This window comes from Procambarus clarkii, chromosome 50 (assembly GCF_040958095.1).
Source record: "Procambarus clarkii isolate CNS0578487 chromosome 50, FALCON_Pclarkii_2.0, whole genome shotgun sequence".
Classification (NCBI taxonomy): domain Eukaryota; kingdom Metazoa; phylum Arthropoda; class Malacostraca; order Decapoda; family Cambaridae; genus Procambarus; species Procambarus clarkii.
This window is the reverse complement of record NC_091199.1, coordinates 9,060,840-9,077,886: the sequence shown is the minus strand read 5'-3', so window position 1 is coordinate 9,077,886 and position 17,047 is coordinate 9,060,840. Positions and strand designations below refer to the sequence as shown.

Genomic DNA, 17,047 nt, shown 5'->3' with positions numbered 1-17,047 from the left:
TGTCATGTGAGCGAACCTAAGCCACAGTGCGAGAACCGGAGTTTGGCGGGTGTTTGTGGTATTTGCTGGCAGATCCACCCAGCATCCGCTGCTCAGATTACCCATTTGTGAACCGTTTGTGCTCGCGAGAACTAGCCCGATTCAGGTCAAATTTACATGCAAGTGCTCCATACAACGCACCAAAGAAAGTTGCCATTTGGGAAATTTAGGCCAATTTACAGGCCAGTTGAGGGTGCAAGCTTTTGGATTTTAAGGCATTATACAGTACTAGGTGTAAAGGGGCACCATTCGCCCGGTTTCTTCGTCACACAGCTGTGCACTGGGCGCAGCTGTGGTAGGTATGAGCTCTGGGGAACACCTCTGTGATTATCGGTTACCACTTTTTGGGGAAATGTACACAATGAAGGGGAACTGCCTACCTGTGTCGATTCGAGAAAGAGACCTGGGAGTGGACGTAACACCTAATCTAACTCCTGAGGCACATATAAATAGGATATCGACAGCAGCGTACTCCACACTGGTAAAAGTTAGAACATCATTCAGAAATCTAAGGAAGGAGGCATTTAGGGCGCTTTACACTGTCTACGTGAAACCAGTCTTAGAGTATGCCTCGCCATCATGGAGTCAGTCCCCCACCTGAAGAAACACATAAGGAAACTGGAAAAGGTTCAGAAGTTTGCGACGAGACTCGTCCCAGAGTTACGAGGGATGGGGTATGAAGAGCGACTGAAGGAACTGAAACTGATAACAATAGAAAAAAGAAAATAGGGGGCAGGGTATTTGATAAACATTAAATACTTAGGGGGATTGACAGTGGAAATAGATGAAATGTTCACATTTGAATACTAACAGAACCAGGGGACATGGGTGGAAGCAGGAAACTCAGATGAGTCAGAGAGATGTTAGAAATTTTTCTTTTAACATGAGATTAGTCGGGAAATGGAATGAACTTAAGGAGCAGGTTGTTAAAGCTATTCATAGCTTTAAAACTAGGTATGATAGAGAAGGGCAAAAATCATTGCTTTAAACAACCGGCGGCTAGAAAGGCGGGATCCAAGAGCCAACGCTCGATCCTGCAGGCATAAATAGTTGAGTACACACACTCACACTCCCCCCCCCCTATCCTTGAAGGCCAGGACACATGGTACAGTAGGACAAGACGTGCGGTATTATAGAACTGAATATTATCGTAAACAAATGTATGACGTCCAGTTGCTCCTGTAACTTTAGAAGTACTGGAAACTGTTTTGATGTGTGTGTATTCGCGTTAGTGCGCATGCGCCGAGCATGTGTAATATTAAAGATTCGACCCTGTTAACTCTGGGTGCTATATTGGGGCATCTGCTGCCAAGTCCACTACGGGCTCACCATAGCCCGTGCTACTTGGAACTTTTTGTTCCGAGTAGCTGAATCTAAAACAACAACAACAGCTGCAAAAGTCTCGAGTAGGGGGTTAAGGGATTTTTTGTTTTGTTTTAACCTGGTTGAGCTTGTTTATGAAACGTGTGTGATGGTGGTAGTGTGAGGGACATGTTTCCTTTTAAGCCCAGAGAGGAGGAGGAGTTGATGTGGGTGCTGCGGGGGAAGCCTTACTGGTATAACCTGTTACCAGAGCGAGGGAGGGCTTGTGGTGGTGGTGTGTGATGTTGGTGGCTAGCGGTCTAAACTCACTTTCCATTCGCTTTTACAGAACGGCATCCAGGTACAATCCAGGCATATTACAGTTTGTTCTGCCCCCGAGTGGAAGCGTTGAGTATTGGTGTGCGTAGATGGTGTTAAGAGGAGTGTGGGAATGTATGAGGGAGCGTGGAAGACTGTGGTGGTGGTGACCCTGGGGTCAGCTGGACCGTGGTCTAGTGAGAACAGTCACGGCTCAGCCAAGCTCCGATGTACGTGTCGCTCTCCTTACAGTCCTCGCGTTATCAATCATGCGAGGGGTTGCGTGTGTGTGGCGTTAAGACAGCCGTTGGAATGGTGACCGGTGTTGTCCAGACTACCTCAGGAGTGGTGGTTACTGTGGCGGCGGCCTCGCCACTGGATGTATGTTAGTGGACCGTGTTGAGGACTTTCCCCTGCCTCCACCACACCACCACTGTCAAGACTCTTCGGGGGGGACTTTCCCTTCTACTCTTCTCATCATCGTGTCTGCCCGATGTGGCAGCAATGTACTGTTCCGTCAAATGTACATTAGCTATTCACACTCGGGGACAGCTGTTGATTGATGCGCCTCTAGGAGCCTCGCTCGTCCGCGGTGACGTGTTGACACGAGACCATCGTGGGGTTAAATGGGTTTTCTTTATGGGGTTCCACAGCAGTAAGAGGAGTTTGTGTTGTGGCGTTACTGAGGCTGTGTTGCCCCGCCCCCTGTGTTACTGAGGCTGTGTTGCCCCGCCCCTGTGTTGTGGCGTTACTGAGGCTGTGTTGCCCCGCCCCTGTGTTACTGAGGCTGTGTTGCCCCGCCCCCTGTGTTGTGACGTTACTGAGGCTGTGTTGCCCCGCCCGTGTTGTGACGTTACTGAGGCTGTGTTGCCCCGCCCCTGTGTTGTGACGTTACTGAGGCTGTGTTGCCCCGCCCCTGTGTTACTGAGGCTGTGTTGCCTCGTCCCCTGTGTTGTGGCGTTACTGAGGCTGTGTTGCCCCGCCCCTGTGTTGTGACGTTACTGAGGCTGTGTTGCCCCGCCCCTGTGTTGTGACGTTACTGAGGCTGTGTTGCCCCGCCCCTGTGTTGTGACGTTACTGAGGCTGTGTTGCCCCGCCCCTGTGTTGTGACGTTACTGAGGCTGTGTTGCCCCGCCCCTGTGTTACTGAGGCTGTGTTGCCTCGTCCCCTGTGTTGTGGCGTTACTGAGGCTGTGTTGCCCCCCCCCTGTGTTGTGACGTTACTGAGGCTGTGTTACCCCGCCTCCTTCCTTAAATCAGAACCCATCCTCCATCCCGATGCAATAGTACAAATTGACAGGATGAATCTTGTACATCTGGCAACCAACTGACAGCATGTCATGCAGTAGTACAATAACAAACAAGTTTTTCAAATATATTTCCGTTTTATATATTGGAGGCTTTTAGCCCTAGGAAAGATTAGCTAAGATATCTTTGTTTCACAGATTTAGCGAGTGAATAAAGAGACTGGGAGCGAGTAAATAAAGAGACTGGGAGCGAGTGAATAGAGACTAGAAAGCGAGTTAAGCACGTCTCGAGTAATAGCTTCGAACACTTGGGATTGAAAAAACTATAGATCGACCGTGTGTGTGTCTTCGTGGTGTGGGAGTTGCGTGCTCCGAGGCCGTGGTGGCCAGCCGACTGGCTCGTGAATCACCGCACTTAGTCAAGCTATTGGCAGACTTAAGTGCGTCCGTTCCTCCAGCGCTTAACTGTCAGTGTATGCAGAGGAGTGAAGCCTAGTTGTTTAAACCTCGCTGGCTCGACTTGTTGCGTAGTACTCTTCTGATGTTCGAATTCTTTTCCGGATATGGCGTTCATGTTGAGGAAGGAGAGCATGAGTATTTCCTTAAGTGTCTTCGTCTCGTTTGGGCTTCCAGTCTCCACCAATGCCCTATTGTTAGCGATGAATCGTTTGCCCTAATAGGCTAGAGTCTAAGCAGCTCTAGAGGGTAAACATAATAATAGGCTTGGTGTGTAATTGTGTATAAGGTGCCAGAGGGTCGCCATCATACATGTTAAGTGTATGAGAAGAGACTAATGGAGGAGTAGAGGTGGGCATGCGCAATGTGTGGTGGTGGTGGTGGAGGTGGAGGCGGGAGTCCTGGAGGCGTTATCATCACCTGGAGCGAGGGTCCGGGGCCAGCCAGCCAGCCGGCCAGGATCAGTGTTGTCCTGACAGTGTATCTCACCGCTCGCTACCCGACTTCCCTCCCTCACTGCGGCCGCCGGGTGTCTCCTGTGTGTATCAGACGGCAGGCAGTGTTGGTGTTGTATTCGTGTATGTGATGTCAACGGCTAGCACGTTTACCTGTATGTGTGTGTCGTGTCAAGATCTCGTTTGTGCCCTGAATGTCAGACTCGCATCACACACACAGCCTCCATCGCATCTTGCCTCACTCCCTGTCTACCTGACTGGCCTTCATCTTGTATGTGTGTGTGGGCAGAAGCACCACCTGGGGTATTTAGAGGTCCTCTGCTCCGTAGGCGCTCTTCCTGCTTCATACATACCTGTACCTACATACACGCACGCGCTCTCGCGCACGCACGTGATGGACAGGCAGTGGTACCTGAGCGCATGCACGCCAAACCTCAGGTGAATGGTGATACCCAATGCCAGCTTTGGATGTGAGTGAGGGACGACCCATCCAGTCGCCGCCTCGGGTCCTGCCACGCCCCCGGCTCTCTATCCCTTAGTTCTAAGGTGATATCAAGTAGACTTAAGATGCTGCATCAGTCTTCCAAGTTGTTTTGTTGAGATGGACACGTGTATGTAGTCTCAATCTGGTTATGCTTATTTTGGTTGAACTTTAGGTCTTGTGGCACGCTTCTCAACTCTTGTCAACTACTCTACTTGTTCCCAAACCCGTTTGAGCTCGCTCGTAGCCACATTGGTGGCCATGTATGGAGTCCGCTTCGCCCCACTTCACATCCTAGTTCGTATTGTTGATAGTGAAGACGTTCTTTCTAATATAACATATCAGGAGTCCTCGTGTTGACCAAGCTTTCACATACAGCTACCATTATCCCCTTAGTGGGGTTCCGAAGATGGGTTTACTGTGATGTTTATCACCAGGTCTCTGTCACCAAGAGCATTTTTCACCCCAGTTGGTACCCTATATCTGGCTCTGTTCCCCAGCACATAACCTCACTGATTTGCATGTGCTACTGAAGTTGAAGTCATGCAACCACTTTTCATATCACTAAAGTTTCTCGACATATTTAGAGCTTGTAGTCACACATCAAGTTTATCCTCATTGACGCAGCATCTGGAAACATGGGTTAGTCATGTCCGTCATCTCTGGCAAGAGGGTTCGCACGGAACAGTATTATGATGGGTCCAAGTGCTCGCCCTGTGGCGCACCCTGCTGGTAACTTCTCGTATCTCTCATGACCTTCCTCATCTGAGACTTGTCCTCTTGGGTGACTGTAGAGGTTCACCGCCTAGGTGTTTACCTTGCCGGTGGAACATTGTCTCTTTCACCTCGGGTCAGTGTCTTCAGCCGGTGGAATGTGGACGGGTCTAAGGCTTGCCCGGGTCTGAGGCTTGCCCGGGTCTGAGGCTTGCCCGGGTCTGGGGCTTGCCCGGGTCTGAGGCTTGCCTGGGTCTCAAGCTTGCCCGGGTCTGAGGCTTGCCCGGGTCTGAGGCTTGCCTGGGTCTCAAGCTTGCCCGGGTCTGAGGCTTGTCTGGGTCTCAAGCTTGCCCGGGTCTGAGGCTTGCCCGGGTCTGAGGCTTGCCTGGGTCAAAGGCTTGCCCGGGTTAAAGGCTTGCCCGGGTCTCAGGCTTGCCCGGGTCTCAGGCTTGCTCGGGTCTCAGGCTTGCTCGGGTCTCAGGCTTGCTTGGGTCTCAGGCTTGCCCGGGTCAAGGGCTTGCCCTGGTCAAAGGCTTGCCCGGGTCAAGGGCTTGCCCTGGTCAAAGGCTTGCCCGGGTCAAGGGCTTGCCCTGGTCAAAGGCTTGCCCGGGTCAAGGGCTTGCCCAGGTCTTCGTGTAGGTGCGTTACGTAAAAAAGGGCGAGTAAGGCCGAGTAGAGTCTTATATTAAGACATGAGCAAAGTTCCAACATCCTACGTCATCGGTAACCTAACTAGAATAAGAGATACAATGTTGTTTTATATATGGTATGCACAAGGGGTGTGTGATGTCATAATCTTATTCCAGCCCAGGGTTTAGTTCTACTGGAAAGAGCAGTGGTTCAGATACCGACCCTTGTGAACCAGGCTTTTCTGCGCTCTAATCAAATGTCTTGTCTCACAATCACACTCTGTTTCCCGTCCGCGAGATACTCTCTCTCGTCTCGTTTAATACACCAAAGGATTATTACAAGCGTTTTGTGTGTGTATTTTGTGTACGAAAATCCTTTTGAATGGTGTCAAAATGATGTCATTTGGTGTCAAAATGATATCAAAATGTCACTTGGTGTCAAAACGACGTTGAATGATGTCAAAAGCGATTTGGCACCCTTGGGGGGTTGACTGGTGGTGGGGTGTGGGGTGGGGGTTTCATGGTGGGTGGAACTGTATATACTCAGTGGGTGGGGTTGTATGACCAAAGTGGTATTGTGGGTTTTAATTGTGGGGCTTGTGTTCCTGTGTTCATTGGGGTACATGCATGCATGTGCATGGTCGCACACGCAACACCCATTGATCCCTGAACGTAGAGGGCTTGGCTGCTAGGAGAGGCTGAGGGAGCCAGACCTCACCGGGCTGGGAGGACTGGGCTGCTAGGAGAGGTTGAGGGTGCGAGGCCTCACCATGCTGGGAGGACTGGGCTGCTAGGAGACCGTGCTAGGAGAGGCTGAGGAAGCAAGACCTCACCCACCGTCATACTCACATCTCACCCTCCAATCTTGCCCCCCCCCCCCCCACACCCACAAATTCATCCACCCCGCCATCCCCAGTGCCCCAAGAACCACGCAATTTGCTCCCTGCAAGTAGTTAGACGCACGCAAACGCTGACACTGCCCTCCCTAGCGTTATTATCCTTGAATTCCACACCCGTCCCTCTTGCTTCCCCTCTTGTATGACACATTCTTCCTGCTTCCCCTTGTGTGACTGACACACACCAACGCCTTCCCCTCTCATGACACACCGACTCACTCCCTCTTGCCCCTAACATGACTGACACACTCACTCAGTCACTCACTGTCACTCATTCAGTCAGTCACTCACTCACAGTTCCGTCACTAACTGTCATCAACCAACCAACGTATCAACTCCCACAAGCACTGACTCTTGAGTCGTGCTGCTGATGTGTTCTTGTATATCCTAGTTAGAGATCATGGACTGTGTTTATACGGCGGATATTGCATGCATATTCAGTTGTGTATATATTCACACATCTCTGAAAATGTTGGTGTGTGTGTCGGGGCGGGGGTGGGGGGTTGCTTATGCGTTTGGGTGCTTGGGTAAGTAAAGGGTGTATTTTCGGGCTGGCAGCTGGGGCTGTGTGTGTGTGTGTGTGTGTGTGTGTGTGTGTGTGTGTGTGTGTGTGTGTGTAGGGGGGGGGTGCTGTATATTCCTTGGTGTTTTGAATGTGAATAAACTGTGCACGCGTGTAACATGTGATGCAAGCATGCGTGTACCTTGGTATTCAAGCTGTGTGCGCAAGCTGATGCTCACAAGACCCAACTCACAAGGGGCATTTAACACGGAGGGACACACGCATTAGGGAGCACTGGTGGAATATGAGTTCCCAAGTGAACCCCGTCCTCATAAACAATGGAAAAAGTCCATTCCATGCACCCGCCAAACCCCCTGTTTATGAATGAAAAACGGTTTACACGCGGCTCACAACTGATGACGTTCGAATACTTCCGGAACAGATTCTTTGCTGGCGACCTCTGTTCGAACCACAACGCTGTAAATGCTTCATCCACGTACTACATAATCGCCAACAGAACCTAAACACCTAACCTAACCCGTGCCTAAATAGGCACAGTATGCTAATATATAGCAATATTAATTTATATTTGAGAACATTCCTATTTTGAATGAACAGCATGTTAAAATTTGTGAATGCGTCTTTGGGGTCGACCGCTGGATGGAATGGACTTGATCTGAGGACGGGTTGCATAGAGACATTAGAAAGAACTTGTTCAGTGTCAGAGTAATTAACAAATCGAATGCATTAGTAAGTGATGTGGTGGAGGCTGACTCCATACACAGTTTCAAATGTAGATACGATAGAGCTCAATACCCTCGGGAACCTGTACAGCAGTTGAGAGGCGGGACCAAAGAGCCGAAGCTCAACCCCCGCAAGCACAACTAGGCGGGTACACACCAGTGTACAAGGTCTTACACACTCGCACGATCACTTGGCGCATTCACCAACATAAAATGATCTCGTCGGTTTCAGTTTCTGTCGTTAGTGATGTGTTCAGCACTGATGTTTTGATTATTGGAACGACGACGCTGTGGCTTGAGCGATGGACGCGGCTTCGATGTACCTACTTTGAATTTGATTCGTTGATGCGAAGTTTGGTGAATGCTTCTTTGGTGTTTGTCATGTGTTTGCCTGGTTTGATTGTATCAGTTTTGAGACTCGTGTGTGGGCGTTTTGTTTTCCAGGCTCTTCACCTTTTCACATTCATTCAAATTCATATTCACATTCAAATTCACTTTCACTTTCAAAATTTTTCAAAATTTCAAATTCATATTCACATTCAAATTCACTTTCACTTTCAAAATTTCTTTCAAAATTTTAAATTCAAATTCACTTTCACATTCACATTCAAACACATTCAGTTTGTTCACAATAATTACTTAACACGGAATTCTGAGGCTTGAATAGGAAGTTTTTTTTTTTTCCTAAAGATATGAGCACTCATCATGCAGCCTGTTGTCCCAAACGTCACTAAACTGGTGTACTAAATTACCCGAACCTAACATACCCGAGGACCCACGAACAGAAAACGCGACTTCACGTCAGTTTCAGGAGCGACTATAATCAGTTTTTTTTATAAATATACGTCAAAATGCGACGTGTTATTAGGAGAACGGGTCCATCTGACGGCGATTCAGGAGATAAGCCACATCCGTCGGCGAACCGCCAATGGATTTTAAATCCCGTCTCACCTAATTCAAACTATAAAGAGCCTAACTTAACAATATATATATATTGTTTCGAGAGTCAAAAACTGAGCGTTGTGGAGCATTATTGGCTACGATTTAATTATAGCCAGACACAGGAAGGTGTAGCCAGGAGCACCTACCCCCCTCCAACCGTCCCTGTCTGTGGCAGCCTCTGTAACGGATCTGGCTTTTCCCGGATGTGGCAGTATGTCACATGTGAGGTGGAGTCAGCTTTGTAGTGGGGGGGGGGGGGTGTTCCAACATGTTTATTGTGAGGGGGAGCCCTTGGCATACTAACCAACATTGGCTGAATTTGATGATTTGTATTGTTTGGTTTGTGAAGCGGATAAGCCCAGTGGGTGTATAGGTATCAATTGCCTTGTCGAGAACAGGAAGCTTGTGCTTAGGCCAGACCACACACTAGAAGACCATTCTCAAGTCGATTGAGAATGGTCCAGGACGGACCGAAACGTCGTCGTCCCTTCACCTTCTAGTGTGTAGTCTGATACTTCAGCCACGTTATTGTGGCTCCTCTTCTGCTTATCTAGGTCTCTCCCTACCCTAGGCCAGCTACTGACCTTCCCCCAGGATGCGTATTCTGCAGGTTATCATTAACTATTTATTTCCATCACGTCGGTATTTTAACGATGGTGCAAATCTTACACAAACCTACTATCTTATCAGGAAGATGGATTGGCGCGAGCGATCTTCACAATGTTATGCTTGACTACACATTAATACATTAATATAGGCCTCCTACATCACGCACGGCAATGATTGCTTCATCACGGGAGACGTAGAAAGAGAGGTCTTGTGAGGGATTGATGATTGATAAAGATTAAGCCACCCTAAAGGTGGCACGGGCATGAATAGCCCGTAAAGTGATTGATGTGGATGCGAATATCAGGAAGCGTGAGGTAGGGTGAATGAGAGTGGCGATGTGATGAGTGAGGTATGAGTATGCGCATGTATGTGAGTATGTCAGTCATGCGGGTCTGTAAAGAAAATTAGGAGAAATAACAGTGGATCTATACGAGGCTGCTCCTAATTATGTCCACGAAAACTGTTAATTTATGTCTAGCCTACGCCCGAAATAACCCAGTGATCACGTGTGTATTATGTTACCATGTAATTTGTTCCATCAATTTACAACCCTATTTTCAAACACGTATATACCAGGCATTTCCCCAATTTACAGTAATTGTTTAGTGTGTGTGTGTCGTTTTGCGTTGATATATTTAAAATGTTTTATATATGATATATGTGTGAGTGTGCAAGTATGTGCGAATTTGAGGGAGATAACCTTGGTATCACTGGGACAGCCTAGAGGAACTTGGTGGTTCTGGCAACTATGCAGGAAGCCCGGTCGCAAGGAATGTTTAACGTTAAGCCTTACGCTGGGAGTTGATGTGGCGGGTGTGTTGATGTGAGGGCGTAACGGGTGTGTGTGTTGATGTGGAGGGAGACGTAGAGTAAATTTTATTTTAACCAATCGCGGGGCGTTAAGCTAGACATTCCCTGTGAAGTACGCCAGGACACGAGGAACCTGACTGGCCACTGAGGCTCGACATCGCAGTATTGAAAACAAAATGGAAATTCACCTTACCATGTTGGCTATAAGTTGTAGCCTATGCTAGCGAGATATTGACCATTTGGTCACCACTTGGTCCGGGAGACATCTCCCGTCACGCAGGGTGCAGTTGCGCCTCCACAGATCTCCAGTATCATCTTTTGATACTGGTAATGGCTCGAAAGGGCCACCACTTACGGGCTATTCATGCCCGTGCCACCTCTTGGGTGGCTTAATCTTCATCAATCAATCAATCAATCAGCGAGATATTCTTACGGGCTCACTATAGCCCGTGCTACATGGACATTTTGATCCGAGTAGCTGAATTAGGTAAAATAACAAACGAACAACACGTGAGATCAATTTAACTTGCGTTTATTTTTAGGTTGAATGTACGTATCTACGTTCAGTGACTGTTTACGAGACCAAACTAGATTTGGTTTATATGTTCATTGATTTCTCAACATTGGGTAAAGATACTCATTTGAAAATGCCGGGTGTTCTTTAGCTGGCCTTTTTCATAATAGGGCTTTGAGTAATACATTTTTCAGAGAGGGTGAATGATTTTCTGGTTAATGAACTGTCAAAAATAATATCTTGTATAATAGTGTTGTTAAACATAAAACGGTACACATTTGATGTATACTTTTATTGCGCGAGTATATTACAGATCTAGTGAAGAAGTTGAGAAAATCGGAACTTCTTGAGGAGGAAATTATGCCAAAGGCGAAGAATTGCCTCGTTAGCGTCAGTGGTAAGGTTCATGCTTACGTATATTGATGAAAGAACTGCATAGAAATCATAGCTGACATTGTCCCTTGTAGCCGAGGGCGACTACACGCGTGTCCCTTGTAGCCGAGGGCATTTCCCCTGATGAATTCAACGTTAAACAACGCGACCCCCCAACGTAAAAACTGCGGTGGTTTATCGAAATTAAAAGCACCACAATATTGACGCTTCATGGGACTAATTATCGGCTGCGGTAGGCTAGGTGGAGTAGCTTAGGGTTTAATAATTTTTTTTACTGAGTAATCGAAAGAATGATTTACTTTGTGTAAATAAAAACAAAATGAGCTTAAAATTATTTGTCAAATTAATTCATGCGTACATATGTAAATTATCATCCACACTTCCGTGGACATATACATTCCATAGAGAATGTTATGTTTATCGACTTGAGAATGGTCCATGACGGACCGAAACGTCGTCGTCCCTTCACCTTCTAGTGTGTGATCTGGTCAACATTCCAGAGGCCGAAGCTCTATCGACTAGAGCCGAAGCTCTATTATTTGTCTCCGAATACCGCTTCATACAATTTTAGGGTAAACACTTATTTTTGTACGAAAATTTGTTTTAAGTTTGTATCTTATAATGTTGGCACATTTGGCAGAGGGTATTGTGAAGGAGAAATGGTGTGTTGGGAGAGTGTAGTAGCTAGGTGGCCTTTGTTGGAGGCTGGTTATGTTATGGGTGAGATGTGGCCGTGGTAAGGTGATGGTCTGAGGTGAGTCAGGCTCTCTTGCACTCTCTTGCTGTCTTGCTCTCTCTCGCTGTCTTGCTCTCTTGCTCTCTCTCTCTCGCTCTCTTGCTCTCTCTCTCGCTCTCTTGCTCTCTCGCTCTCTTGCTCTCTCTCGCTCTCTTGCTCTCTCTCGCTCTCTCGCTCTCTCGCTCTCTTGCACTCTTGCTCTCTCTCTCTCGCTCTCTTGCTCTTTTGCTCTCTCTCGCTCTCTTGCTCTCTTGCTCTCTCTTGCTCTCTCTCGCTCTCTTGCTCTCTCTCGCTCTCTCCCTCCCTCCCCTCCCCCTCTCTCTTTTTCTTTCTCTCCCTTTCTTCTTCCTTTCCCCCTTTCCTCTTCCTTTCCCCTTTCCTTTTCAACTACTCTCCCTCTACTATTCAAAAGGAATCAATGTGCTGTATGCCACAAGAACATTGAGACTAAAGGAGAATTAACAAAGTTCTTAACATTGTAAAAAAAAAAAAATCTTATCGTTAGAGGTGGTGCAACGGACCTTCACAATGCTGGACCATTTATCACAATGAAACGGACCATTTGCCATGGTTATCTTGCGATGATTTCGGGGCTTAGCGTCCCCGCGGCCCGGTCCCCCGACCAGGCCTCCTGGTTGCTGGACTGGTCAACCAGGCTATTGGACGCGGCTGCTCGCAGCCTGACGTATGAATCACAGCCTGGTTGATCAGGTATGCTTTTGAGCTCCATCCATTTGTCTCCATTGAATGAGGTCCCTTGGTTGACTGACAACCAGGCCTGGGCGGAGACCGGGCCGCGCGGTCGTTGATCCCCGAGGTAGACACAAGGCAGGTAGACAAAAGAGCTGGGAACACAGTAGATATCATACAACGTGATGGGAGACAATTTTGTACCCACTAATTTATTTATTTCCATAGTTTTTATGTGGGAAATAGGCTGGGGAATCGCTAATTTTTTTGCTTATTTGTCGAAAAATATTTTGTATTTTTGCTATTATTTTTTTTATATATTTGTGTTTTGTGTAGTGGTTATGTATAATCGTAAGGCCCTCCTTGTTTCCCCTGAAGATCTGAGCCGGTGTTGGCAAGGGAAGCTGTGACCGTCTTGACTGTGGTATAGAAAAAGCTCCTACTACCTCGTGGGAGATAATAGCGGCCGGAAATAGATGCGGAGATAGAAACTGGAAATAGTGTGTGTGTTGTTAAGTGGATACTGTTATAAGAGGACTTGTGGTGTTACTTAATAGTGCTTATCTATCGGTGACAACGGGGTAGTGAGTGTTTTTATGTCCTCGTGGTATTGAGGGTGTGTGAAGGTTGCTGTGAAGTGGAGTGGTAGAGGGGGTGGCAGCCATGATGGATACCCTGGAAGTGGAGGTGGTGGAGCTGCCGGACACGCCCTCTGCTGGGAAGAGGCGGCGACCCGCCCCTTTGGATTCTCCACCTTCTGCACCCTCCACCCCCGTGCCCCCTTCCCCCCCTGACCCCACCTCCCCCACGGCTGAGCCCACCTCCCCCACCGCTGACGGCATGGATCACCACCACCCACCGCCCTCCCCCTCCACCCCCACTACTGACAGCATGGATCACCATCCACCGCCCTCCCCCACCACCCCTTCTACTGACAGCATGGACCAACACCCACCTCCCCCCACCACCACAACTGACAACATGGATCACCACCATCCACCACCTCCCTCCCCCACCACCCCTTCTACTGACAGCATGGATCGCCGCCACCACCACCACCACCACCACCACCCACCGCCCTCCCCCACCACCCCCACCTCCCCCACCACCCCCACCTCCCCCACCTCCCCCACCACCCCTGGACACGCCGGACGACGTCTCCCCAACATCAGGATCAAGAAACAGTACAGTAAAATATTCCGAATTAAAACCAAGGTAAGAAACAAACGTCACATTCACGTTATACATAGTTAAGGAATTACACCCATAATTAGGTACAGACTTTGCACAGTGACACGTGAGAACACAACAGCCTCGCCTACAACACAATACAACAACAACAACACGAGTAGTGTTGTAAAAACACAATACAACAACTTGTTTAGGACTCAATACAACAACTTGTTTAGGACTCAATACAACAACTTGTTTAGGACTCAATACAACAACTTGTTTAGGACTCAATACAACAACTTGTTTAGGACTCAATACAACAACTTGTTTAGGACTCAATACAACAACTTGTTTAGGACTCAATACAACAACTTGTTTAGGACTCAATACAACAACTTGTTTAGGACTCAATACAACAACTTGTTTAGGACTCAATACAACAACTTGTTTAGGACTCCTAACCAGTGTTTGCCTTTTCTTTATTACTTATAAATCTAAATTTGTCCTTGTTCTAACTTGATTTGATAATCTTAATATTTTGTTTACATCCTGCTTGTGTTTATATATAATATATCTATATATTCTTTTTATATTCGCATTGTGTATGCCTTTTTTTTTCCATTTATTTACGTCTTAGAATGTCACTGTTTTTAGTGTGTCTCGCGGATAGATTCCCAAAGTTTCCAGGTGTTTGTCCTTGAACGTTGTGTTTGTCCTTGAACGTTGTGTTTGTCCTTGAACGTTGTGTTTGTCCTTGAACGTTGTGTTTGTCCTTGTGAACGTTGTGTTTGTCCTTGAACGTTGTGTTTGTCCTTGAACGTTGTGTTTGTCCTTGAACGTTGTGTTTGTCCTTGAACGTTGTGTTTGTCCTTGAACGTTGTGTTTGTTCTTGAACGTTGTGTTTGTCCTTGAACGTTGTGTTTGTCCTTGAACGTTGTGTTTGTCCTTGAACGTTGTGTTTGTCCTTGAACGTTGTGTTTGTCCTTGAACGTTGTGTTTGTTCTTGAACGTTGTGTTTGTCCTTGAACGTTGTGTTTGTCCTTGAACGTTGTGTTTGTCCTTGAACGTTGTGTTTGTCCTTGAACGTTGTGTTTGTCCTTGAACGTTGTGTTTGTTCTTGAACGTTGTGTTTGTCCTTGAACGTTGTGTTTGTCCTTGAACGTTGTGTTTGTTCTTGAACGTTGTGTTTGTCCTTGAACGTTGTGTTTGTCCTTGAACGTTGTGTTTGTCCTTGAACGTTGTGTTTGTCCTTGAACGTTGTGTTTGTTCTTGAACGTTGTGTTTGTCCTTGAACGTTGTGTTTGTCCTTGAACGTTGTGTTTGTTCTTGAACGTTGTGTTTGTCCTTGAACGTTGTGTTTGTCCTTGAACGTTGTGTTTGTCCTTGAACGTTGTGTTTGTCCTTGAACGTTGTGTTTGTCCTTGTGCTTTGAAAATGGCCGCGTCCATCCTGTAAGTGACCCAGACCGTGATTTTTTTTTTTTTTTTTTTTTTTTTTTTTTGAGATATATACAAGAGTTGTTACATTCTTGTACAGCCACTAGTACGCGTAGCGTTTCGGGCAAGTCCTTAATCCTATGGTCCCTGGAATACGATCCCCTGCCGCGAAGAATCGTTTTTTCATCCAAGTACACATTTTACTGTTGCGTTAAACAGAGGCTACAGTTAAGGAATTGCGCCCAGTAAATCCTCCCCGGCCAGGATACGAACCCATGACATAGCGCTCGCGGAACGCCAGGCGAGTGTCTTACCACTACACCACGGAGACTGCAAGATTCTCTTTGGTGCTCATTTGTGAGATCTGTACTCTATTTTTTTTTCCTCTCTCTGCTCTTAATATTTGCTTCCTGGTCCTTTTTATGAATGGATGTGACAAGATCAACAATTTTGAGTTGATGGATTGTGTTGTATTATTTTTCAAAGCCTTGAAGAGTGAACAAATCCGCAAGGGCCGTTGAGCTTCTTAGATGCTAACGGGGTGACATGATCGCGACATTTATAATCCTAAGTGGCATTGATAAAGTGGATAAGAAGCTAGAAACGCCGATGAGCCATGAGATTGTGCCGGATACATTTGTTTTATAAGAGAGTACTGAATATATATAATAAACTACAGGAGGAGAGAGTCTAGGCTTAAATATTTTACTGTGTGTGTCAAGTAGGTTGGGAGTTTGTGGATTAAAATGACTGACAGCTGTAAAGGCGGGGCCAGGAGCTGACACTCGGCCAAACAAGCACACCGCTTACGTGCGTAAGCACGCGCGCGTTTATGTATCGACTTAAGTGGGGTAAATTCCGCTGTCATAGCCCAACCGCTTGGGTTGGACGGTAGAGCGACGGTGGTGCTATATAGTAATGGCTTAGCGCCTTCCCCTGATAATTCCCTCCCTCCCACCAGGATGTAAGTAATATCTTGAAATTGTCCTCAACTCCATAAGGGGTAGAAGTTGACAGGCGTTGGACGGTCCACCATAGAGCTTCCTTTAGACACTCCCTTAGACACCTTTAGACCACCCTCCCTTAGACAACCCTCCCTTAGACAACCCTCCCTTAGACAACCCTCCCTTAGACAACCCTCCCTTAGACACCCTCCCTTTAGACAACCCTCCCTTTAGACAACCCTCCCTTAGACAATAGGCTCAGAACCTATGATAGAGCCAATAGGCTCAGAACCTATGATAGAGCCCAATAGGCTCAGAACCTATGATAGAGCCCAATAGGCTCAGGAATCTGTACACCTGTTGATTGACGGTTGAGAGGCGGGACCAAAGAGCCAGAGCTCAACCCCCGCAAACACAACTAGGTGAGTACACATTTGGCGAGAATTACGGACCCGAGAAAGTGGTCCGTTGAAGAGACTACCGTCAATCAACAGGTGTACAGGTTCCTGAGCCTATTGGGCTCTATCACAGGTTCCTGAGCCTATTGGGCTCTATCATAGGTTCCTGAGCCTATTGGGCTCTATCATAGGTTCCTGAGCCTATTGGGCTCTATCATAGGTTCTGAGCCTATTGGGCTCTATCATAGGTTCCTGAGCCTATTGGGCTCTATCATAGGTTCCTGAGCCTATTGGGCTCTATCATATGTACACTTGAAACTGTGTATGGAGTCAGCCTCCAACACATTACTTCCTAATGCATTCCATTTGTCAACCACTCTGACACTAAAAAAGTTCTCTCTAATATCTCTGTGGCTATTCATCACCGTATTCACCTAGTTGTGCTTGCGGGGGGGGTTGAACTCTGGCTCTTTGGTCCCGCCTCTACACTGTATCCATCCACTGTGTCCATCCTGTTATGCTCGGACACGGTGGCTTGAGTTTTAAGTATCTCGTTATCCACAGGATTACGACCGTGATACAGCCAGCGACTTTATGGTTGTGTAGATTAGCTGGCCGTGC

At 47.2% G+C, this 17,047-nt stretch overlaps 1 protein-coding gene across 11 annotated transcripts in view; it reads left to right on the top strand.

Annotated features, from left to right (window-relative positions):
• Window positions 1-17,047, top strand: part of Amph (amphiphysin) — a 185,232-nt gene that overhangs the window by 9,684 nt on the left and 158,501 nt on the right. For 3 of the 11 annotated variants that reach the window (XM_045766036.2, XM_069303473.1, XM_069303472.1), the window contains exons 1-2: window positions 3,784-3,899; window positions 12,854-13,690. The exons of 3 other annotated variants lie outside the window; for them this stretch is intronic. In XM_045766036.2, the coding sequence (XP_045621992.2) occupies window positions 13,139-13,690 (552 nt within the window). In that variant the 5' untranslated portion in view covers window positions 3,784-3,899; window positions 12,854-13,138. Of the gene's footprint in view, window positions 1-3,783; window positions 3,940-12,853; window positions 13,691-17,047 lie in introns of those variants that run through there. 5 more of the 11 variants (XM_069303476.1, XM_069303475.1, XM_045766040.2 and 2 more) reach the window with 4 other exon arrangements.